Below are 26,797 nucleotides of genomic sequence, written 5' to 3' on the forward strand. Positions count from 1 at the left end.
TGTAAATACCCAATCTCCCATATGCACTGCCATCTCCTCCATACTCAGACATCTTAATTGCTCTCATAGAGATTTGATTCCCCATGCCAGTTCATCCCTCTGTGTAAACACCCTGCTTATCCTTCTGGGACTCTGCCACCTACAGCAAGCCAGTCCCACATGTGGAAATCCTTCTTTCCCTGATGGAGCTTTGACATCCCATGCCAGGCCACCCCATACATGAATACTTTCCTCTTCTGGATACCCTCTTTAGCCTGTGTTATGACATTCTTTACTAAGTTGACCCTCTGCAGGGATATCCTCTTTGTTTTGCTCAGTTTCTGACGTCTGCAAGGCCTCTCCACCTGCATGGGTTCCCTTCTCACCCTACCTGGCCTCTGACCCTCCATGCTGGGCCACTCTCCCATGTGAACACCCTCTGAATCCTGCTTGGGCTCCAACATGCGATGCTGTGTTGCCCCAAACATGGACACTGCTAGTACCCTGCTGAGGCTCTGATACTCCACTCTGGGCCGCTGCAAAGCCCCCTCCCCACTTAATTGTGAATACCATCTCTCTCTTCCCCATCTAATGACATTAGGACTGAACTGCTCACGGATTGAAAGGGTAAGAGGAAAGAGTAAGGCCAGCCATCTCATGTCTGAACCCCTCTCCTTATGATATAGGCCATTCTTTCAGAGCTTTGACCATTTTCTTAATTTCTTTTAACTATTTTTGAAATTTTAGGATACACTTTTCAAATTCTTTGGGGCCATTTTTTTTGGTTTGATTTCATTAACTGTTAAATATTAATTTTCATCTCTTTTTCTTACAATATCTTTAAATGGGGTTCTATCAGAATCCTTTTTTGTTTCCCATGTTTAGTAAGAAGGGATGTCCTCAACTATTAGGAAGAGTTTCCTGGTTTAGGAGAGGGGATAAGCCACAGTAGCTTTCCTTACTTCATGGCTCAAGGGCTTTCTCTGTCATCGTTACTATGAAGTGTTAAGAGGTGTGGCTACTTCTCTGCTCAATTCAGGAAGGCTTCCTGCTATTACCTCAGCGTTCTCCATAGTTCCACGCACCTTGCCTTCCCTAGCAGTGCTCTCACGTCTGAACACTGTATTTTGCTGTTCTACTACATTCAAGGTCTCGCTCCACTGGACATCTGCCTTGCATGCTACTCCCACCTCCCCATTCTATGAAATGTTTTTCTTCCTCACATCTCAGGTGTTTTTACCCCTATTGTTTGTATTCTGCTCCCAAAAGCTTTTCTCTAGAGTAAGTCTCTAGCCTACTGAAAGTATGTATTTATTGGATATTGCTGAGATTCCCAAAGGTTTAAGCTACTTCTTGTTGCAGTATTTTTTTTTTTTTCAAGTTCTGCCAGTTGTTCTCAGATCCTATTGCCCAGCATCCTGCCTTCTCATTTTGGGAATTAGTATCTGATGTCAGTTTCTGGGTTCCATGGCTTATAGACTTCATCAAATTTCCATTTATCTTCACTACTACAGCTGCACAGCTGCTAATCCAGTTCCAGATTCTGCTGCTATGGCATCATTTGGCTGTGCCCATCCATGTTCTGGAGCCATGGGGATCCCTTGATATCCAGCATTATTGAAGATATCACCTGCAATGCTTTTTTCTTTCACAATCATCCACTCATTTTATTCTTTCACTATCCCATGGATTGTTTTTATGGGGAGATTTTGAGTGATTGATTTAAAAAGAACACTATGCCATTGTCATGTGCTCATCATCAGAATTAGCAGGTGACCTTTTAAAAGTATATATCAGATCATGCCAACCCTACCCCTACCTTCATCTCTGATTTGATCACCAACCATTCTGCCCATCCCTCACCACTCTGTTTAAGTCATACTGGTCTTTGTATTGTTCACAATAGCCTCAGGGGCTTTTCATATCTCTTCCCTCTGCCTTGCAATAATCTTCCCCCAAAACTTTGAATGCCTAACTCTTTCACAGTCATTCCTGTGTGTGTTCAATGTCAGCTCCTCAGAAGGACATTCCCTAATCACCTTACAGCATCTTCCTTCTGTTCCTTTCTCATTACTTTGCTTTATTTTCTTCATAGAACATACCATTAGCAGAAATTGTTCAATCTTTTAATTTGCGTGGAATCATCGCTTCTGCTGGAATGTAAGCACCATGAAGGCAGGACGTTGCCTTTGGCACTGCTGAAACTGCCAGCTGGTGTACAGAAAGTGTTTTATACATACTTGTGAAATAAATTTAACATTTCTACTAATATCAACATCAGCACTAGAATCCCTGAAAATGGAATCACTTTTGATTTCCTAAAGGGGATGCAATGACCCAATGGACATAAATGATGATCTTATAGTAGAAATCATCATTTGTTTTCCATAATGTGTTTTCATCCTAACATGAAATTTAGGGTTCTGTTGTGATTCAGGTGTTTATATAGGTGACGAAGATCAGGCAAAGAGGAATAAAAAGAGATTGAACTGCTTACTATAGGATATGTGCTCTGACATTTCTTTGAAATGCTAATGATGCTCTGAATAACTATCAGATAGAAATTCACACATATTTAGTTCTGTACCTTGGCATGAAATATTCACTTATCAAAAGAGAAGTGTGAAATTAAATGAGACAAGTTATGAAAACAGTTTAATCTATATATATATATAGCCTCAGTTTTATCTAAAGAAATAGTAAGAAAAACACAAAAATTCTTTCCAAAGTATACTTTTTAAAAATATACAAACAGAAATGAAGGAGTAAATCCCACATGATTACTATGTCAAAATAATTTTCATTGAGTGTCTGATAGGATCAGTATTACTACATTTCTTCATAAAAATGAAATCCTCTAGAATAAAAATTATTGTCATAATAATAGAAACATTTGGTGTGTTCTATGCAATAGAAATTGTTCTCTTTTACTTCCTGCTATGGTCCAAATGTTTGTGTCCCCACAAAATTCGTATGTTGAAATCCTACCTCACAATGTGGTAGTATTAGGAAGGGGGCCTTTGAGAGGTGATTAGGTCACGAGGGCAGAGACAATGTAAGTGAGACCCCAGAAATCTCCTTCATCACTTCCACCATGTGAGAACACGAGCAAGATGGAGCCATCTATGAATCAGAAAATGAGCCTCTCTAGACAGTGAATCTGCTGGTGCTTTGATTTTCCACTTCTTAGTCTCTAGAACTGTGAGAAATAAATTTCTGTTGTTTGTAAGCCACCCAGTTTATGGTACTTTGTCATATCAGCCTGACTGGACTTCTATTATTTCATTAATCTTCATAACACTTTTAGTTATATACTATTACTATCATCATTTTCCAGATGTGGAAATTTATGCAAACATTTCTAGAATTAATCTTGAAGAATATATTAATTCTTTAAAACTCGGGATATAGGTTGAATTAGTTGTGTATTGTCATTTATCAAAACATCCCAAACTTAATGACTTACATCAACCATTAATTTATCTCATGATTCTGGTGGGTGTTTTCTTCCAGTCTGGGCCAGCCTCAGCTCACCTTGACTATGCCTGCTGATGCATCTGCGGTCAGTTGGTCAATTGGCCTGGGGTTGGTTGCTCCTGGATGGCTTCACATGCATGGAAGTTGGCTCGCTGTTGGCTGGGATAATGGGTCTTTTTATTTTCTGTTTTGTTTATTTGTTTGTTTTTATTTTTATGCTTTGATATTGGGGCCTTGCTAACCCAGAAGGGACTCCCAGGACTAGCTAATTCCTAGAGATAGTAGACAACTATCTTTTCCTATGCCAAACACCCAATCCAGAGCCCATACCCCAGCCACCTCCTTTATCTAACTCTCACACTCTAGGCCAGTGTTCATTCACCTGCCCTAATGACCCCAGGGCCAGGTACTAGACAACCAGGTACAGTCCCTATGCCCCAGTGTCTGCTGAAATTATTCAAACTGGCCAATCCTAAATCTGCTTATCCCTACTTTACTTGTTCCTTAGCATGGAAACCACAATAAAGGCCCTTGCCCATGATCTCCCGTCACTCCATCTGCCTCCTGACTAACCCTGGTACTCCCATGTGGCCCTCTGTACTGTGACGTGCCCTTCTTCTTGGATCAATGAGTATAACAGTCTATCTTTTCAATGGCAGTTATCTCCTCATCTATTGGTTTCACCATACCTGAAAAATAATAAAACCTGCATTTTAAAACAGCTGGATAATGTGTTATTTTATCACCCAGCAGGCCAGCTCCGCTTGTTCACATGGTGGCAAGGTTCCAAGAGCAACAAGAGAACAAGTCTAATGCACGAGTGCTTTTCAAATCTCTGCTCATAGCGTGTTTGCTGCTATCTGATTGAGCAGCGCAAGGCACATGGCCACGCTGGGAGTCGGGGAGGGAGGGCTGGCTGCAGGGAGGGTTGTGTCTGCAGGGCGCCGTGAGCAGATCGGAGCCAGAACTGCAATTAATTAGTCCACTACACGGGCTTTTCATTTTCCTCAATTTGAGCCCTCTTTAGAATTTGGCCACGAATGAAATAAGCAAGTAATATTTGCCTTTTCACCACTCTTGGGAAAAATGATACCAACTCTCCCGATGCTAAAAACTGTTATTCAAAAAACTAAGCTTTATAAGCTAATAACTAAATTCTCTTTTACTTAGAGAAGTGACTGCTTATGACTAGAGGGCTTGGACAATATAAAGCATTTTGGGGTTGTAATAACAGTCATTTTGGTCAAACCACAGGAGGGGATGGTAACCTAATAATAATATTCACAGAAAACTTTAAATAATATTATGCCCCTAAAATCCTCCTAATTCTGGAAAACGAATATGGTCAGAAGCCTTTTGACTGAGATTTACAAACCTTTTTCCCACAATAGGCTGGCTCTTTTCAGTTTTCCTTTCAAACTCAAACCCCTTAGTCTTCTTTAGCAACTTTCAAAATGAAATTCTAAACTTGCTTATTGCAGAATTCTCGCTTCCTACTGCATCACTCACCAGCGCTGTCATAGCACAGCGACCTGCTTGTGCTGGCCTAGGAAGAAAACAGAGAAAATAAATTGGACCAGAATGCCAGGTCTTATTTTCTCTTAATATTAGCTTACCTCTAAGAAGAAAGCAAAGTAAAACAAAAACAGATAATCAAAAAACTCTAATGCTCTTAGTCCATGTTTCTCAAATTTCAGAAATAGTCATGAACAGGAGAAATATGTCCGTTTCCACAAAGAGCCTATTTTCTTGTCCTCTGATCACGCAAACCCAATGCTGGGTTGTTTTTTTTTGTTTTTTTTTTTTTTTAATCTTAAAAGTAACATGGTTTCCAGGCCAGTGGATGTTGGAATCTGATAGACCTTAATTTGAACCTCAGCTTAATCACTGACAAGGGGGGGAAATGTCAGCAACTTACCTTGTCTAAGTGTTAGTTTTGATTTCTAAAAAAATGGACATAATATATGATAAACTCTAGGCTCTAGAGAGAGTTCAAAGCTGCCTTGCCCCACTATTCACTCAGTATTCTGCCCCAAGAATGGTTTCTGATGGGAGAGGAAGATGAAATGGAGTTGTCAAGACATAGTGTGACTACTTTAGAAAGGGATGGAGTTGTGAGTATAACAGTACTTGATGGGTGCCGCTGTTACTCTTTTGGATTGGTGTCTCTTAGATCTCTCTTCCCGGCATTTTTCTTTCTTCCGTCTCAGGATGCTGGCATGATAGGTCTGGGCAGGGAGATATCATCTTTTGTAAAAAGCCAAACAGGAGCCAGGGTGAGGTCTGGGGGTACATAAGGCTAGGAATGCACCTGCTTTTACCGGCTCCCAGGGAGAGAGCAGTATAGAGACCTGGAGCCAGTTCTTAATATAAAGAATAGATTTGTCTGTAGCCTCCTCTGCGAAGATGTCTGATGAGAGTTATGGTCACCAATGCCTTAAAAGTATGATAATTCAATATTGTGGCCGTATCTCTTTCCATCAGAGAATCATGATTATTTTTAATAATCACTTCACAGTATTTTTATGAGGATCAAATGAGATAATATAAATACAACTCTTAATGATTAGTAAATAGCACATACTCATTAAATGTTATTTGTTAATTTATAAAAAATGCTGTTGTTTAGGGTTTATGATAGTAACTAACTTCTCCAAATTATGAATCAGCAAATCAACTTTGGATTTTTTGTCATTACGTACTACATTGGCTATGATTTCTTCGCAAGAGTGAGTTAAGGGCTTGTCAGCTGATTTAGCTTTTGATCTTGGCAAATACTTAGCTATCTACATGAATTAAAATGACACTGAAAAAAGTAAAAAGTAAACTTACTTCCTTTGCTAAAGTCTTTGGCCAGGTATATACACAGTGTATCTTTGAAAAATAAGTCAATAAAAGCATGGTGCATTTTAAATCTCAGAGAAAATTTACGTTTTATCTTAGGAAAAAATTCTAAAGCAACAGAAATGATCATTCTTTAGTTTCTTTTCTGCATTACATTTCCAAAGATCTGAAGAAATTAGAAAATAATTAATGCTATCTAAAAGAAGAAAGAACAAGATAGTCTTGTGGTAATAGCTCAACATTAGTTTCGTGTAAAATAGTCTCGCTTCTTAGTGATATTATGGGTTGCATTGTTTGCCCGTGTTAAGCCTGAACAAATCCTTTTTGTCTAAATCATATGATCTGTGTAGAATTATTCTTAATTTTATATTTAAAGTAATACTATCAGGATTATTAAACTTAAATTACTTTTAATTGCACTTCTTTTCAAGACTTTGTATTTGGATTTATTTGCTATTTGCTGGGAGGAGGGCAAGGGGATGTCTTTATATTTTATTTAGACTTACCTGCCTGATGTCCTGCTGCATGAAAAGTCATTCATTTATTGTGAGGGTTTGGAAGTGAGCATCCCACCTCCAGAAAACCCAGTTTTGTTCATCCACTAAAAAACATACACTTTGCATTCAGGGGGGAAACATACACAGTCACTCAGTTATTTAATAATACACAGTGCATACCTTTGAAATGAACCCTCAGGTTTATCAGGAAGGTTTGATTTACATATATATACACATTCATTTTATATTTAATATATGGCACTGTAGGGTCATGGGGATTTCATAAAGTGAAGGTATTGCTATGTAGCAATAAGTCAAATGTCTGGGTATTGCACAAGTTTGTAAGGGCACTGTTATTGTATCATGGCTTTCAGAGTCCTTTATAACCATGCATCTTGACATCTTTTCCTCTCTTTTGCAGATGACATCTCTCAACAGGAGGGCAATGATCCCCCAAAAGAATATGACCCTGGGCAATTTGCAGGCCTGCTTCATGGATCCTCTCCAGCCTGTGAATCCCCTGAAAACCCTTTTCATCTCTACGGGAGAAGAGAGCAATGCGAAGAAGGACAAAACGAAGTCAGTTTGGCAAACAGTCCTTTGCCCCTCAAGCAGTCTCCAATAGAAAATAAGTCAGAACCTGTGGTAAAGAAAATTAAACCCAAAGTGGTCAGTAGAACAATTTTTCATAAAAAAAGCAACCAACTGGAAAACCATACTATTGTTGGCACAAGATCAACCAGGAGTGGATCCCGGAATGGGGACCAGTGGGTTATGAACACAGGGGGATTTGTGGAGAGAGCCTGTACTCTGGGGAGAATAAGGTCATTGCCTAAAGCCCTGATTGACATGCATTTATCAAAAAATGTCTCTAAATCCGATTCCAGTCTCATTGCCTACCCTTCCAATGAGAAAACATCAAGAGTTAACTGGAGTGAATCTTCAACTGCTGAACACAGTTCTAAAGGGAATTCTGAAAGAACACCATCCTTCACATCTGAATGGGAAGAAGTAAGCTTTGTTTTTCTTGCGGTTCTTTATATAACGCTTTGGAGTCAAGGGAGGTTTGGGGGAAGGATTTTTAGCTTTTTAAGTCTTTCAGAGGCAAAAAGAAAAAAATTAACAAATGCATACAGCTCCAACTGGAATGGAAAGGTTCTATGGGTAATACATGATAATTTCACAGCAAGTATAAAAACAAACACAGTTCCACACATGTGGATTAATCTATTGTTTCCATAGAAATTGATATCAAGCAGAAGTAATAACTGGCTATGAGGTACAAGAGAATGTTCACATCTTGTCCTACCAAGCACTGCAGCTGACAAATTGAGGGAAAGCTTGGTATTTTGCTCTGTGTCATTTTAGTACTTGCTACACTCATTGTTACCTTGTCTCCCTTCTTTAAAGTATCCTGTATTTTCAGAAGAGCTCCTTAGAATCTTAACTTTAATGGTAAACAGAGTGGTGCTGGCTCTTCTCCAAGCACCATACCATAAATGCTCATCACTTAATATTCCCTTGTGCAATTATAGGGGAAACATTAAAGGAAAAAAATGTTTTGGGGTCAAGTATCACCAATGTAAGTTCTGCTTAAAGACAGTCTTTAATTTCATAGAATTATTCAGAAAGTAAGTATGCTTATAAGGTTATGAAACATCATCCTTTGTCCCTAAGGAGGACTGAATCATAAAATAATAAAGTGTCTTGCTTTTTGTTGAATTTCTTCAAAGAATGGGCCACAGTCCCTCTTGGTATGTAACTCCAACACATCACATTTTGTCTCTCAAAAGTTTCTACCAGCTGGATTAGGTTTGGAGGCACAATAGGTCACTCTAGTATTCTGAGAACTAGAAATGGATGTGGTTCTGAGAGTGACATTCTGAATTGAGCTGTTTGGGAAAATCACTTAATATCGCTGCATCTGTTTCAGGGTGAATAAAATGGGATATTTAAGTAATGCTCATGGTCCTTTCTGGAATCTGCCATCTTATTTATTCAGGTTGCTAGGATGAGGAGAGGGATTAAACTATAAATGGCTATAGCTTAGATAGTCATGTCTTCATATAAATTCCATACTAGTAGATGGGTAGTTTTTTTCAAATATATCATTTCTTATGTTTATTTATTCTGTGAATAACATCCAAAATTCTTTTTTTGGAGGTAAGATTAATTAAAATGTAACCTATCTCTTAGAATTGTTTCTGTGCCTGTATTCTTACGAGTGGATACCACTAATCGGCTTGTGGCTGGTCAAACCATTTAATTAGGACTTGTTTCCGGTGGTTGTGCCTACAAACTAAAACCCACCCCTTCACCAGTCAGCTGGGATGCACTCTGCCAGGCAGAAGCAGAGGGATGCCAGAGGGCATATGCTTTGTTATATACACTTACCCTGAGACCCTTCTGAGTTTAAAGAACACACAGTTCCTAACTTACCAACCCGTCCAAATACAAAGTTCATTTCAAGAAATGCAAAGAAAAGGCAAGCTAATTTTGAAAGTTTAAGAAAGAGGAGCATAATTTATATGTTAAAACACAATCCAGAATATTTTTGCTTCCCTTTAAATCTTTCACTATCAGCGTCTTAATTGTGGTGTTGCTGTGGTAATAACACCAACGATATGGAATATATGCTCAGGGCATTTGAAAGTTATTTTAAAATGCAATATTGAAAGTGAACATAATAATCCATTTACATGATTTTTGTTTCTCACAGATTGACAAAATAATGAGTTCCATAGATGTTGGAATCAACAGGGAACTTAAAGAGATGAATGGCGAGATCGCAAGTAAGGAAAACTTCTTTATGTTATAATGATAAATGTGCTTAAGAAATAGCCCAAAAATGATAGGAATCTTTAGATAACTTCATATTTTATCATAATAACAGTAGCTACAAATTATTTCCTTCCACTCTAAGTCCTAATAATAATGACCTGTAAACAATATCAATTACAAGAATATTGATTTGACAAATTGAGAGATTTTATCTCATGTGCTATTTTATGATGCCAGTTAATATTAATGAAGTTTCAACTTTTGTAGAGCTCAGTATCAAGCACTTCAAAGCATTGTAGAATTGGACAACTTCATACACTACTATTTCTCATTCAGTGAAATGTTCCATGCATCTAACCAAAGAGGTTAACAATTTCTGCTAAGTTGTAAGCTCCAGCTTGGCAAGAACTGTGTGTTAATCATCTTTGTGTATCCCATAGTACCCACCAGAGTATCTCACAAATAGTTGGTTTTGCAATCATTAATATATTACCATTACTAAATATTATGTTATCTTCTTCCCTACAACTAAAGCTCAAAGTGGAAGTTCATATCAGATCTAAGTCTACTCATTTTTTCTTGTTGGAGTCCTGTAGCAGACACAGGGACATTTGTATTATTCACAATTGACACCAAATCTGTCTGGAGCTCCCACAGTTGGGCCTACGGTATAATGACCACTTCAGTGTAAAGCAGATGCAGTTGAAAAGTGTGTGCATTTTATGGCAAACACATATACACACCCCAAACAAAAAAGTCTGGTTATTCATTTTGATATTCTCAGCTGACACATTTGAAAAATATGTCAGCCATCCTACCTGCTGCCTTTATTTACTATTTTTCTACAATGGTAATGAAAATGAAAGTGGAGACTTAATCCCCAAAGAATCATTATTATTAACAAAGACTGGCTCCATATGTGCCTTAATTTTTACCTCTTAATTATACACTAATGATGTACTAAGTAAGTGATTGACCATAACATGTAACATTCCAATCAGCCCTTAGCCAGTTGTGAATTACGGCTTTACTGAGTCACAGTCCCTTCCCTCTCAAGGCTGGATTGAACTAAAGAGGTAATAAACAACCACATGAAGGTGGCATTCCACAAATGATATCTTGGGTACTGAGTATGGTTGGGAAATCACACAGTGAAATAAAAAGTTAAACAGACATAAATTCAGATCTCAATTCTGCTATGTACTCGTTGCTTGATCTTAGGCAACTTGGTTTCCCCAATTAACAGAAATAGAGATATTAATATAAGGTCGTTGTAGAGAAGTGAAATGGCGTAGATGTGGAAGTCTGACACATGTAGATATGTATTAAAGTTTAGCTCCCACCTTGTCCTCCCACAAGGGAGACATTGCATTCAACACTGTGGTCACACTAAGATAAATACACATAAGCCTTTTCTTTATGAACCTTATCATATCAGCTATTCTCACAGTCTTAATGGCAAATTTGCTGTATTCCCTGGAATTGTTGTGGTGTGTCAAGTGTAATACAGGTCGTAACAAACCCACCAATCAATTGGTACCAGAGAAGAGTAGTTACTAAAAGAGAGCATAGTACTCCAGGGTACCCTGGTAAAGAAAAGAGAAAAATCGAACATGAATGGTTTAACTCTTCGAAATTATTATGATGAAATCTGAGTGTTCTCTTTTTGCTTGACAATGGGGAAGGGATGCATGGGGAAATTAATGGGAAGTGAATTTAGAATGAGCAAGAGGAAATGCCACTCTACGTCACATAGTATGTGTTGTTCATCTCCAGAAAGTCACTTTGGAAGGCCCTAACTCAAGGGCTATGCCTGACTTTAACAGAGCTGTGTAGTTGTATGAGCATTTATGAGGTTTGTTGCTTAAAACCTCAAAAGATGATTGGGAGAATAAAATCATAGTTAATGGGGATGAAGGATCAAGGATCAGCATTCAATTTTGTATGCTGTTGCCTACTTTGTTTCAGTGATTTTGTTTGTCCTCCCTCCACCCACACACTTCCAATGTCAGGTATTTTATAAACAAAAGAGTTATTGGACCAGAAAAAGATCTGGAACCCTCTTGGACCAGGAAAAGTCTTGGAACTCTCTCATCTTCACTTCTATATATATATAGCTATATGACAGTCTCTATGAATCATCTCACTAGTTATACTCATAGAAATCAGTTTCCTCTTTTTTTTCCTTTTAATTTCCTCAGCAATTATATAGTAATTTGAAACTTTCCAGCAACCTCAACTGTCCAGAACTAAGACAAAAATAAAATTAAATAAAATTTACTGAATTTAGTTTAGGTCAGTCCCTTCAGCTCTCATTCCGAACACATTAACGCATAATTTTCACAAACACCACTTCTGGTTTCCCACTTGAAATCAGATTCAAATGCCACACAAATCAGTGTTGGCAATAGGACTCAATTATATTGAATGCCTCATATTATGGAGAACACCCTATTCTTTGGTGATGCTGGATATGTGATGTGATAATATATTCTATATCATCATGTACTCCCAGGTTTGCATTTTTAGAATTCTTTCAGAGAACAGATTTTTTTTTGTTTTATTTATATTTTTTTTTATTTCAGGAAATTATGGGGGCACAAACATTTTGGTTACATGTTATGACTTTGCCATATCCCAGCCATGATTTGAGATGTGCCCTTCCCCCGCTACAGTGCTCACCACGTCCATTAGTTGTGAATTTATCCACCCCCAACCCCCGAACCACCAAAGAATATTACTACTGTGTGAGCACCTTAATGTTGATCAGTCAGTGCTAGTTTGATGGCGAGTACATGTGGTGCCTATTCTTCTATTCTTGTGATACCTCACTTCGGAGGATGGGCTCAAGCTCTATCCAGGAAAATATAAGAGGAGCTAGATCACCATTGTTTTTTATAATTGAGTAGTATTCCACTGTATACATATACCATATATTATTAATTCACTCGGATTGACGGGCACTTGGGTTGTTTCCACATCCTTGCTGTAGTGAATTGTGCTGCCATAAACATTGGAGTGCAGATGTCTTTATTACAGAATGACTTTTGTTCCTTTGGGTAGATGCCTAATAGTGGTATTGCTGGATCAAATGGTAGTTCTACTTGAAGGTCTTTGAGGTATCTCCAAATTCTTTTCCACAGAGATTGCGCTAATTTGAAGTCCCACCAGCAATGTAAGAGTGTTCCTGTCTCTCCACATCCTCACCAGCATTTGTTGCTTTGGAATATTTTTTGTTGCCCGGGCTAGAGTGAGTGCCGTGGCGTCAGCCTAGCTCACAGCAACCTCAAACTCCTGGGCTTAAGCGATCCTACTGCCTCAGCCTCCCCAGTAGCTGGGACTACAGGCATGCGCCACCATGCCCAGTTAATTTTTTCTATATATATTTTTAGTTGTCCAGATAATTTTTTTTATTTCTATTTTTAGTAGAGATGGGGTCTCACTCAGGCTGGTCTCGAACTCCTGACCTCGAGCAATCCACCTGCCTCGGCCTCCCTGAGTGCTAGGATTACAGGCGTGAGCCACCACACCCGGCCAGAATTTTTTGATAAAGGCCAATCTTACTGGAGTTAGTTGCTATCTCATTGTGGTTTTGATATGCATTTCCCTAATGATTAGAGATGTTGAGAATTTTTTTATATGTTTGCTGGCCATTATTCTGTCTTCTTTTGAAAAAATTTCTGTTCATGTCCTTCGCCCATTTATTGATGGGGTTGTTTGATTTTTTTTTTCTTGTTATTTTTTTGAGTTCTAGATAGATTCTTGTTATCAGCCCTTTATCGGATGTGTAGAGAGCAAATATTTTCTCCCATTCTGTAGGTTGTCTATTCACTCTAATGATAGTTACCTTTGCTGTTCAAAAGCTTTTTAATTTGAATCAGGTCCCATTTATTTATTTTTGTAGCTGCTGTGATGGCTTTAAGGGTCTTCTTCATAAATTCTTTGCCTAGGCCAATGTCTGAAAGAGTCTTCCCTACATTTTCTTCTAGGATTCTTAAGGTTTCATGCCTTAGGTTTAACTCTGTTATCCATCTAGAATTGATTTTTGTAAGAGGTGAGAAGTGGGGATCCAGTTTCAATCTTCTGCATGTAGCTGTCCAGTTTTCCCAGCACCGTTTATTGAAAAGGGATTCTTTTCCCCAGTATATGCTTTTGCCTGCTTCATCAAAGATTAGATTACCATATGAGGATGGTTTCACCTCTGGATTCTGATTTTGAAGTTAGATGGACCTGGTTTCAAATCCTAGCTTTGTAATTTCTGACCTCTCATGTCAACTCCCTTACCTATAAATTCAGATTTTTAATAACCATCAGTCAAGCCTGTTGGAAGACTAAATTTTACATCATACTACACCAGTTTATGTATCCCTTATTTGAAATGCTTAGGACCAGAAGTTTTTCAGATTTCAGATTTGTTTTGGATTTTGGAATATTTGCATATACATGATGAAATAGCTTGGGGATGGGACCCAAGTCTAAACACCAAATTCATTCATGTTTCATATACAACTTTTACACATATCCTAAAGGTAATTTTATACAATATTTTTAATAATTTTGTGCATGAAATAAAAAGTTTTTACTGGTTTTGACTGTTACCTTATTGCATGAGGTCAGGTGTAAAATTTTCTTGTAGCATCATGTAGGTACTCAAAAAGTTTTGTATTTTAGAGCATTTTGGATTTTGGATTTGCAGATTAGGAATGCTCAACTTTATAGCTTAGAACATAGCAGGTGATTAACACATGTAAATTCTCCAGCTTTCTTATGCAAATATGCGTGACTTGTCTTTCTAATTAGAGTGGATGCCACACAGGAAGATACATGGGAAATCTTGCTTTTCTTTTTGATCACTGAGGATTGTAGTTAAGGTATAACAACTCATATTCTAAGTTGCTTTCATGTGAACTCACTTTTACAGTTTTATTTCTTTTTTTTCTTTTTTTTTTGAGAGATAGTGTCTCATTCTGTAACCCAGGCTAGAGTGCAGTGGCCCAATCATAGTTTACTGCAGCATGAAGTTCCTGGGCTCATGCAACGCTCCTGCCTCAGTCTACCAAGTAACTAAAACTACAGGTGTGTGTCATCATGCCCAGCTAATTTTTTTTATTTTTTGTAGAGATGAGGTCTTGCTATGTTGCTCAGGCTGGTCTTAAACTCCTGTCCTCCAGTGATGCTCCCTCTTTGGCCTCCCAAAGTGCTGAGATTACAGGCGTGAGCCACCATATCCAGCCTGGAGTTTTATTTCTTAACCATTGTCATTGTACCACAAGGAAGTGCTTTCAAGTTAACAAATTTACCATGTCCACTGGAACTATTTCACATTCTCACATATTCTAAGAATCAGGTGGATGGTTTCCTTGATGGGATTGAGGGTCACTTAAGCAACACGGGGGGGCAGTAAGTGGCTCCACAGCACGTGCTTATCATCACACAACAGCAAGCATGCAGAGTAATCAAGAGCCCAGACTTTACAATACACAAGGGTGGCAGGTAATCTTACAAACACTCCCCTATTTCTGAACTGGTTTTTAACAATCTCATGTTTCACTAAACAGATGACAAGTATATGGACTATATTAGATTGATCTGAAGTACATTAGTATAAAAGTAGTATTTAGTTATAATGCATTTTTTCTTATATGTAAGGTTAAATTGTACTCGAGGAGAAATTCTAGAGTTGTATCTTTTAAAAACCTAGTTTTGTCAATATATGAATTACATATAAATTATAGTTATAAATGAAAACTATTAAAATGAATTCATAAAGAATTTTATCATAGAGTGAATTGTCTATATTGGATAGATGAAATGTAATTCTTAGGTCATTTGCTGAAAAATACATAGCTCTGAAAGCAGGAACTAACATTAATCTCACAATCTGCCTTCTACTTTTGCTCCCCTTCCTCCTAGAGTCTGAGGGCCCAAGTTCAGAGCCTCTGAGAGCAGTAGAGACCCTCCATAGGGAGTTTCTAGGACTTTAGGAACTCACTAAGGCGGAGTAAATGTTCTCTGGCCTCCTGATCTAAGCTCCACCTTCTCTGTGGGTCTGCAGAAACAGGAGGAGCTCACATGGCCCTTTCTGAGTAGGACGGCAAATGTCTTCATGGCCCCGGAAATTGCTCCTTCCTGAGGTCTTGGTTGCTTCCAGGACCCTGATGTTTGCTCACATAGCTCTGGATCTGCACCAGGGGGTACTTTGTCACAATTAATAGCTGTCCCCCTGCTGAAATGGAAATATCATTCCTCAAAATCTAGGGAAGCATTAAAAAATGTATTTACTATTAGAGAAATGATAAAGAAGAGAGAAACTAAAATGTATTCCATTCTTTCTGTGTATCAAATGATGTGTAATTTACTGCTGTTAACATTTTTGTATCCAATTCTCAAAACAGTGCAGTGAAGTATTATACCCATTTTATAGATGAAGAAAGGCTCTGAAAAATTAAGTAGCTTGCCAAAATCAACTGCTTCAAACCCAGATTTTTCTCTTCTTAAAGGCCATACTGTTTTCAATAAAATATGCTGCCTACATAGAACAACAGAAGCTATCCCATCTCTTCTTACTTTTAGGTCCAGTCACACTGACATGCACTAAGGGGGTGTTTGCATGTAGAACCAACCACGCCATCTTAGCAAAGCCCACCCATCAGTATGGAGGGCATTAGCTAAAACCTCTCAGCCTTCCCAAAGCACAGGCCACATGGTCATGTATGTAAATGAGTCACAGCCCTAAATATATCCTGTCTCCCAAAAGTGAATCCACAAGCTCTAATGACAACCTGGGTTTCACTTATTTTCAGAGGAAGAATTTTCCTTGCCTTCAGCAATATTCTTTTTTCCATGAACTGTTAAATTGCACATAAAAGCTTCTGTAGAATGCTTTGTAACAGGCATATTTTATTTTTTATTTTTATTTCTTTTTACATTACTATTTTTAATAGAACCAACTGGGGAAGGTGGGTAGTAGAATACATTAGCACACAAGCACACTATTTAATCTAAATCAGGAGAGGATTTATTTTTATTATTATTTTATATAACACTTTACTGAGTGACTTATTTTTTCAGACAGATTAAATCTAAGGAATCTCTTAATAGAATACACATGTAAAAATGTGAATTTCAGTCATTGTTAGGCTAGCATGAGTTAACTAATCTTTATCAAGAGATCTTGTTTAATGAGCCAAACAATTACGTTCTTAGTGTAAGAGACACTAAAATTTATTTAGCACCATACATTCCAAATAGTGTTTAAAAACTAAAATAACTTGTATAATATAAATTTTGATCATTCAAATATGGCTGACATTTTCTAGTTTTGAAATTGGAGGTAATGTTCATATGTGAAGTCAGGTTTCCCTTAAGTATAAAATAGTAGTCACGTATTATTCTGTGTTCTAATATTTGCTCATGATGCATCAATAATTAAAAAATGGTACACTGTTTTCAGTTCAACAAGAGGTTAGAGAGATGAGTAAATGCAGTCATCCATTAGTACTGGAATGTTTTTCATAACATCTCTGATATGTGATCAACCATCATCACTAACATGTGCTTACATACTTCCCATGCTGGTAAGTTTGCTACTTCCAGAGACAATATATTCTATCACTGGGAAGCTCAAATTGTTGAAAACTTATTTTGTTAAGTCAAAAATGTATCAGCTAGTTCTGCATACTCACTCTAACAATTACTAGTAGTATCACCTTGGGCAGATCATTCAATCAGTCTGAACCTTACTTCTTCATATGGAAAACAGCTGTGATAAATAATATCTCCTTTCTTCAATATTACTGAGAAGCTCTAATTAATGAGAGTGGTTAACTACATTCCTAGTACATACTAGATCTTAACAGATGATGTCTCCCTTCTTGGACTTCTCTTCTCCCTTCCACCCATTATTCCCTTAAAAGAAAACATTTCCAAAGTATAGATAAAGATCCATTATTTCTGATATATGTAAGTATCTTGAGTATAGGGATTAGGGATCATGCTTATTTGATAGCATATAGCCCTTGCACATTCATCATAAAGTTGGAAAATATTTGCAAAAAGTCTTTTTTGTAGATGCTTAAAAAATATCAATTGGTGCCAAGTGTGGTGGCTCAGGCATGTAATTCCAGAGCACTTTGGGAGGCTGAAATGAGAGGAGTGCTTGAGGCCAGGAATTTGAAACCAGCCTGAGCAACATAGCAAGACTCCATCTCTATAAAAAATTTTAAAAAATTAGGGGGATAGGGTATCGCACACCTGCCATCCCAGCTACATGGGATGTTGAAGCAGGAGGATCGCTTGAGCCCAGGAGTTGGAGTTTACAGTGAGCTGTAATCCGACCACTCCACTCTGACCTAGGGAACAGAGCAAGATCCCATCTCTTAAAAATATATATGCTATTGAATAACTTTTATATAAATATCAGTGCATTTTACAAAACCCACCATTAATGACCTCATACTGGCAAGAGAGGAGGAAGTAAAAATAATTAGGAGCAATCTGAAAGATAGAAAGTAGAGTTTCATAAGTTATGACTCATTATAATTGGTGTTAGATATAAATTTGTTAGTTTGTTTTCCCAAAATAGAATGAAGAATTGAGTGATAAATGTATGGCACTTACTCATGAGGAAAACTTTATGGCTTATACTGGTTGATATTTTGTCCTGATAACAAAGGGTTTTTCATCTACTAGCACTTTTGATACTCAAGAATGACCTTCTAGAGAGTTAGGAAATTGAATATTTTATAATTAAATGTCACTTATAGGACTATATTCTAAGGAAGCAACTGAACAAAAGAAAAAAAATACATATATGAAGTTGTTCATTTCAGCATTGTTTATGGTCATTTAAAAATAGAATTAAACCAAATGATCATTAATAGAAAATTTGCAAAATACAGTAATTCCTTGTGATAAAATGTTACATGTCTAATTAAAAATGGCATTGCATCTATACTTATTACCATGGAAATATAACCATAATATGTTACTAAGTGAAAAAGTAGAAAATAAAGTAAAACAGCATCCCATTTTTGAATACACAGACATGCAAAAAGATCTGGAAGGACATATGCAAAAAGGTTAACAGTGGATATCTCTGGATAAGATTATCAGTGATTTTTATTTTCTGCTTTCTCTTTTTCTAAATTTTCTAAACTTTTTACAGTGAGTATACATTACTATTATTTTCATTGTCTAAACCATTTAATGAAAACAGTATATACCAATTTAGTACACAAATATAATGGTAAACAAATAAAATATGTAGATAGAGATACATGCATACATGTATATATAAACATTTACATGTGAAACCGATTTTATAGCTATTAATGCTGATAATTAGATAAATATTTGATAAATGAATACTGTTTATAAATGCATAATTCTTTTTATCAATTTTCAGTTAAAATAGGTATGCTTCAGTGGTTTCAGAAAAGGGATTCATTTTATTTGTTTTATTTTTTTAATTTTCATGTTATTTCAAAAATTTTTAAGATAAATTTTAAAATTATCCATAACCCAACCCTAATCAAAGTGGTATTTTCTTTTGGCCATGTCCTTGTCTATGTATATATCCTACTGACCTCCTAGTCCTTATCTATATACACATTCAATTTTTTGTATTAATAATAATTTTATAGGTAGAACTTTACAATCTTCATTTTCATATCCCATTTCATTTCACCAAATGCTATTTTGCTTCATTTTTTTGTCCTTACCCCTTTGTCTTACCCTTCCTGTGAATATCTAATGTTAGTCTGGTGTACATGCTTCCACTCTTTTCTCCAATTTCATGCAGATACATATACAGATTGATAGATGACGGATAGGTGATAGATGTCATCTGTAATTCAAGATTATGAAATCTTGCCAAATACATTTCTCTGAAACTTGGTCTTCTCATTTAACAATAAGTCATAGCTTTACCTTATTTTGATAATTAGTAAAGTCAATAACCTATGAAACAGAATTGCATTCCTGAAGTTCATCCTCGAGGAGGAAAGGAGCTCTGAGACCCGATTGCTCTTCCGACCTCTGCACTAATTTACTGTGTGACTTAAATAACATCTCATGATAAGCCTCAGCTTCCTCATTTGAAAACAAAAGGACAGGACTAGATCTTCTCCCCCTTCTATAATTCTGTGACTCATATTTTATCTTTTGTTTCATGAAGTTATACTTTGGCAGAATGTCCTCCATTAAAGCTTTCCACTTCTTAATTTCTTAAGGACAAATGACCAATAAATCTCAAGTATGTGTATTTCAAATGAGGTTCTTCTAGGAATGTTGCCAGATCATCATTTTACAATGCTTTTTTAATATATTAATATAATAAATGCATAATCTAAGTGATATATGTCTGTAAGATAGATCAGTTCTTTTTATTTGTAGGCAAAAGTGACTTTCACCTAAGCATCTCGGCTCCCTTAGTAAATCTTATGCTGACTTGTAGGAGACTTACAGACTAGCTGCGATCGTGTGTGCATTTGTGACGCAAATGGGAATAAATGCAGAATTTCTGATACTATATTTTCCCTGCTTCTTGACTCCACTACACTTTTTATAAAGAGCTTTATGACAAAAGAGAAGTTAGCATTGTGAGGCATATACTTTCCACTAGGTCGCAGATCCTGACCAAATGCTCACAATTGCCCTTGTCTTCCCACTTACCTGGCTTGACCAAGGTTTAGTCAGGTATCCTCTCCTCCCCACAGGCTCCTGAACTTTGGCTTGCCCTAAATCTGAGCAGGTACTAAAATGCAGAATGTTCCCCCTTAACAATTCCTTTCAAATCAGCTGATCACAGAGAGAAGCATTGCCTGTTATATCATCTGATCATGGTGACTACTCAGCCCCCGCCTCCAAGGTCCTGCTAGTCCTGTTTAACCTTCCATATAAAAGAAAAAAGCCTTTTCTGTTTAATTTTGAGATGGTTGAAAATCTGAAGGAAGGAGTATTCTCCCTACTATAATAGTTTTTTAAATCTCACCTTTGCCTAAGTCTGGATTTTTTTTTTATTGATAGTACTAAAAAGTTCTTAGGCCTTTTTTGGTTCACCTTTGAACTTTTTAGCCAGTTCTCTTTTCCTCTTTTAGTATTAATCATACCACAAAGCACATTTTTCCAGGGTTGCCCCTCAAAGACTATGCTAACTGATTGTCTCTGCTGTAGCCAGTGTTTAGAAAAACAAGTGCATGCTTGTCTATGTGTATGAGTGTGTGATGTGTATTATATTCCTATGATAATCAGAATGATAGAGGCAACATAATTATATATTTGAGATATGTACCCTAGACAATATACAGATTGATTTTTGTATCAACTTCTGATACAATTCTATTGCAACCAAGAATTTCCTTAGAAAATTCCACCATTATCTCTTTGGATCATACCAAATGTGCATAATCATGAAACGTAAGTAAAATAAAAGGCTTATTTTAATGAAAGCATAGTACCAAATACCTATTACCTACTGTTGCTGACACATGAAATGGTTGTGATAGTGCCACCAAGCCTTTTATTATAAGAACAAAGGAAAGAAAACAGAACTCTATTACCCTGTGCACTTACAACAAAAACTTCTTCTGTGTGAGCTACTCAAGCCTCTAAATAAACCATTTGCACCTGGTTTACTCATTATTTTTTTCAATGGGGTAAGTGCTCATGTCCCTTAGAGTGGCACTCTATTTATACTCTGCAGATCTTCAAAATAGACTTGAGAAGGCTTATAATAAAAGATATAATGACAGTAAAATAAAAAGCCATTGAAACAATAGTAAAAGATATGAACCAGATAGTTTAAAAGAAAAAATTTAAAAGGAGTGTAAAAAAAGGAAGAAAAGATTCCAGAAAACCTAAACTAAGGAAAGTGACTACAACAAAGGATACAACTTGACTCTGAGATTTTTGTGGCAATCAAGACAAAAGTGGGCTATAGCACCATCATGATAAAGGCGGTATCATGAAGGCATATAGAGAAAGAAAATATTTTCTAGCTTTAGACTCAAGTAATTTTCCCCATGGGTCATTTTATAAAAGTTATAGATACAGATTTGGAACAGTGCTTTCATTAGAATTCAGGGAAAGGTGGGTGTCCTTTCTATGACTTATATATGGCCAGGTGTACAGTGATAAGGTAGTGCTTCTGCAAAGACTTTTCTACTGGGGAATTCTAGCTCTCTCCATGATATAATAAACACACATTGGTTCCCAACATCAATGCTATTTTTCCTTACCCTTTCAAAAAAAGGCCCTTTTTATTTAACCTGTTCTGTATATCAATTACTTTAGTACCAGAATTTAAGGGGTAATTTTATTACATGCACTATCTAAAATTTTATGTAACAGTAAGACTGGGGTGCCCCTCTCACCGTATGTGAAAGAGTACAAAATACGACATCAGAAAGTGTGAGTTCAGAGCCCCAGTTACTTCCCTTCCTTGCTGTATGCCCTGAGTTGGACAAGTTACTTCATCACTCTGAGCCTTCATTACCTTATTTTTTAAGATGAGAATAATGATAAATGTCCTACTTGGTATAATTAAATGAGATCATTTATACAAAAGCACATGTAAACTGTAAAGGTCTGTTAATTATTCTGTCACCTCTCCAGAAAACTCTTTATGTTTAAATTAGAAGTCACTCTTTTCATTTTTTTTTCAGGCAATTGAATGCAGTTTACTCAAGAAAATAGTTGCTTTGTATACATACCTGGACCATTCACCCTCCCTCTAGAAGGTTTCTAAAAAAAAAAATTAGGATGCTTTTCTTCCTGGAGAAGTGAACGTATTTTCTAGTTCATTTTTATATATTAAAAAAAATTTTGTTCACTCTATGGACAAAATAAACAAGGTAGTTTTCCCCGCTAATAAATATAGGAACAGAGAGGAATTCCAGGACAGTAGACTAAGACAATCAAGTCCTCACATGCAACTGCACAAATATAGCACAACCACCATTGCAGAGGAGACTAATTTGATAAAGTAGCCAGTAAATTATTTCAAAAATGATTATGCTAACAACTGGCTGGCTGAGCATATAGTACAGAGTGTGGAAAATGTGAAGGCAGACAGGCCAGCTATGCTGCTGTCACGGTCATCTGGACCCAAGGGAAGTTGACAACCTAGATTTAAGTGGTAGCTGTCTGAAAAGGGAAAGGAGTGACCCAGACACGTGATGTTCATTATTTAGTGATATTTAACCCTTTCTGAGTCACCAACTGCTTTGCGTGTCTGATGGAAACTATGAGGCCTCTTCTAGGAAAAATGCAAATATTCTTTAAAACATTTTATTTTCAACTCCTCCCATGTGTGTGTGTGTGTGTGTGTGTGTACGCGCGCGCCGATATGTGTGTGTGCACATACCTGTATCCATTTGAAGGAGGAAAAGTGCATATAAGCAAAGAATATGTTTCGCAGTTTTGAAGACTGCATTAACGAAGAATTACCAATTTAAGAAAGACTTTTTTAACTCCTGGGAGTCAGTACTCCAGACCTTGGATTTCTGGAGTTAAAAGTTTTTAGACCCACTAGTAGTGCTATTATAAAAATATGACAAAGTATGTCAGAGAAAGATATAGAGCCTCTGTTTCATTTGGGAAGATCCAATCATGAGATCAACAGCAGTTCATATCTTAAATAAACAGCAACCATATTCTAGATTTGGAAAATTATTGAATTGAACCTTTCACATTATGAGATGTCAAATAAGAGAGTTTTAGTGTGCTTAGGCTTGGGATCTCTAATACAAATTTAAGATGCATTTTATTTAATCTATTCACGTGTTCCTGAATCCAGTATAGTCTTGGCTATATCTTATGGTAGTACAGTGATACCCTGGGCATAGGCGTATGCTGAGCTCACCCCAATTCCTGTGTGCTAACAATGGTTTTCATAAACCTATGGGACCTCCATGACCTGAATTTCTTCACTGGGTACATGTCTTTTCAATTTTAAGATTCCAGACTGAAGAAAACTAAAAATATTCATTATTTTTGACTTTTTGTTTAATGCTGAGAAAACTTCTCCCTAAAGATTTTGTATTTTTTTAAATAGATAACATATTTGACTCATGATTCACAAATAAGAAAGTATAAAAGTTTATATAGTGTTCAGGGAGGAGAATTTCCCTATAATATCTGTTACCTCAGATACACATTTCTTCTCCCTATGGCAACCACACAGTGTCAGGTATATCTTTCCAGGGATATTTAACCAAGATACAAGCGAATAATTAAATATATGCATTCCCCTCTTTATTCCTCCTTTGTGAGCTATTTAACAAATAGTAGCATACTCTACATGCTATTCTTCATCTTGTTTTATTAACCCACATTAAATTAATGGAGGTCTTTCCATAATACGATAGAACATAGAACACTTCCTGGTATTTAATTGGACCTTTGTCTAGTCTTCTCGAGGCTTAACTAACCTCTAAGAGATGAACATGTCCTATAACTTCTCTGGAATGACCACAATTGATCTTCTGTTTGAATCTGAGCCACGCCCATCCCTCTCTACAAGGTCACTTCTTTCATACTCCTTTATTCTGAAGGAAAACCTTGTTTATTTGTTGACACTTATAGAAATTAGTCTCCTACCCTTCCCCAGAGACTGGGAGTTGGGACACTATCTTTTTTGATGATTATATTTCAAAGGGATGGCTTCCAGGTCCTTGGGAAAGACATTTCTGGCTTGTAAAGTCAGTGAGAGGCTGGGAGAAGATTTACATCTGAAAGGGGCAGGAAAGGAATTTACAACTGCAAGTTGTAAAGTAAATGCTCTAAAGAAAGGGGGGTCAGGAGCTCTAGTCAGGCAGCTATAAGTCTAAAATTTAGTCAAGCTGGGTGGAATGTTAACCCACAATGACTCTCTTCATGGGTGACTCATTTTGACTATGACTGCAGCATCTCTATTGAGGATTCACCCTCTTCCATGAATCATCTGATCACTCAGGACATTTCTACATTGTGTGCTGTATTTGTCAACACAGCTGAGTTAGAGGAAACGTGCAAAATACCATAGTTTCACGTAATTTCATGTTTATAAGTGTTATATGTATAAATCAGAAAATGGTTAGGAGGTGCCAGTACTCACAGAATCTTTTACATGCTATGATATTTTGCATCAGGTTTCGCAGGACTCTTACTACTTCTCAGTTAGAAGAGTTATAGTTAACTTTTAGGGTAGCACTTAATATGAGCCAGGCACTATTAGATCATGTAATCTCCATAAATACTCTGCAAGGTAGTCAATACTCTCACTTTCTAGACCAGGAAACAAAGGGACAGAGAGATTAAGAAACTGTCCCAAGGTCATTTAAGCAGAAGCTATGAGATTCAAACTCAGTCTGATTCCAGAACCCCCAAATCTTAATTTCTGTATTAAAATGCCTTGCTTTCTAATCTTTCAAGAGTTTTGCCAAAGGGCTGGGAGCAGTATTTTCTTTTTGGGAGCTGTTCAGGAGGTGAGGTAATAAACTGCAAGATGCTGAAAGGTACTTGCCTCCCTACTTCTGAGCCTGAGGCAGTGGGTCAGAGCTGGAGATTGCAGAGGCTGCTGAATAGCACCATGGCAGCCACTTAGCAGAGAATCTCATAATATTCTGTTCTATGAATTAGTAATCAGATATTTTTCATAAAACACTGTGAAAGAATTCAATAAAGACACCTAGGGAAATTAAGCCATTTTACTCCATAATAATTCAGAGGGCTTAGGGAAAAATGTCTGTCAAGGACAGGGAAACAGAAGAAACCTGGGGAGGAAAGGTGAGATAAATGATTTTTTAAAAAAATCCCAAAAGCAAAAGTTAGAAGGAGAGCATCCTTTCATCTGAGCAGCTTTGAAACTTTAATCTTAGCATCCTGGTGTTAATATGGCCTCTAGAGAGGGGTGCTAGGTAGTCCCTTAACCTCTCTGAAATCTGTGTACCTGTGCTAGCACCTGATCACTAAAGATTCCTTTTCTTCGTTTCAACGAGTCCTGATCTCTGTACCCTTAACATTGGGCTTAGAAGATAATATTGTATAGTGGAAAGAATGTAGATTGGGTTTCAATAGAAGATCTGTTACCTATTGGAAGAGGCTTTTTGGACAAGACACTTGTCCATTTTGAGCCTCGGTTTCCTCAACTGCATAATGGCAATAATAAAATTGCTTTTTAGACTTGTTATAAAGATTGGAGATAATGCCTAAAACAGGGCCACTTACACAATAGTCACTCAAAAATGTATAAATATTAGTATACTTTGGCAAGCTTCTTCCAGTTATCTTCAGCTAAGGACCTCAGAGCACAGCAGGAAGAGATTAAGACAAGGGGCCGGTCTGTTTTCTGGGGCTATGGAAAAAGCCGTCTCTGGACTTCCCGATGGAACATGATGAACAAAAAGGATCACATAGGCAGGGACAGGAAAAGCCATCTAAGGTGATGGTTAGCATCAGGTCCAACTTAAGGAATAGGGGACCTTAAGAGGAGACAGGAAGCATAACAGAACATCCAGGTGGTCAGAATGAACAGGAACCAGATTTTGAGAAAAATTTTCCATGGGTATTGGGGTGCAGCTTTAGGACAGAGCTCCATTCACCAGGGAAAAAGACTAGCAATTCCAAGGCAACTAGGTTTCCAGAAAATTTAGCCAGTTCTCAGAATAGAAACTCAGGAATTTAGATCAAAGAAGCCGTTTTATAAGATGGGCACACATGTGAGTGGAGTTAAGTCACCTTGTTTAGGGAAAGAAGATAATGAGAGGGACAGAATTATGAAAGTGGAGAGGTTAACATAAATTTTTTGACTGCTGTAACAGAGAGAGCCCAAATAATAGTGGCTTAAACAAGATAAAAGTTTGCTTCTTTCTTACATGATAGTCTGAGTCAGTGGTCCCAGGGTAGGATCGAGGCTCCAAAATCATCTTGACCCATGTTATTTCTGTCTTGTTCTGCCACCTTTAACACATGGCTTCCGTCTTTGACCCAAGAAAATGTCTCCAGCTATCACCATCCCAGCGGCATTCAGAACAACAGGCAGGGGGAGAAGATCGCGTCTTCACTTCAAGGCTGTGACCCAAAGTTGCATAGCTTATTTCTCCTCACATACCACTGACCAGAACTTAGTCATCTGGCCACAGTCAGCTGCAAAGGAAGCTAGGAAATGTAGTCTCTGGCTGAGCAGACAAAGATTCTATTACAAAAATGCTATTACAAAAGTCCAGCTATGAAATCCG

The 26,797-nt window shown here is 37.2% G+C and overlaps 1 protein-coding gene across 6 annotated transcripts in view; it reads left to right on the forward strand.

The window, feature by feature from the left end:
• ANKS1B (ankyrin repeat and sterile alpha motif domain containing 1B) overlaps window positions 1-26,797 on the forward strand; it is a 950,573-nt gene that overhangs the window by 515,594 nt on the left and 408,182 nt on the right. For 5 of the 6 annotated variants that reach the window (XM_045553160.1, XM_045553161.1, XM_045553163.1 and 2 more), the window contains exons 13-14: window positions 7,219-7,808; window positions 9,517-9,589. In XM_045553160.1, the coding sequence (XP_045409116.1) occupies window positions 7,219-7,808; window positions 9,517-9,589 (663 nt within the window). The remainder of the gene's footprint in view (window positions 1-7,218; window positions 7,809-9,516; window positions 9,590-26,797) is intronic. The other variant, XM_045553165.1, reaches the window with a different exon arrangement.

This window comes from Lemur catta, chromosome 6 (assembly GCF_020740605.2).
Source record: "Lemur catta isolate mLemCat1 chromosome 6, mLemCat1.pri, whole genome shotgun sequence".
Lineage (NCBI taxonomy): Eukaryota > Metazoa > Chordata > Mammalia > Primates > Lemuridae > Lemur > Lemur catta.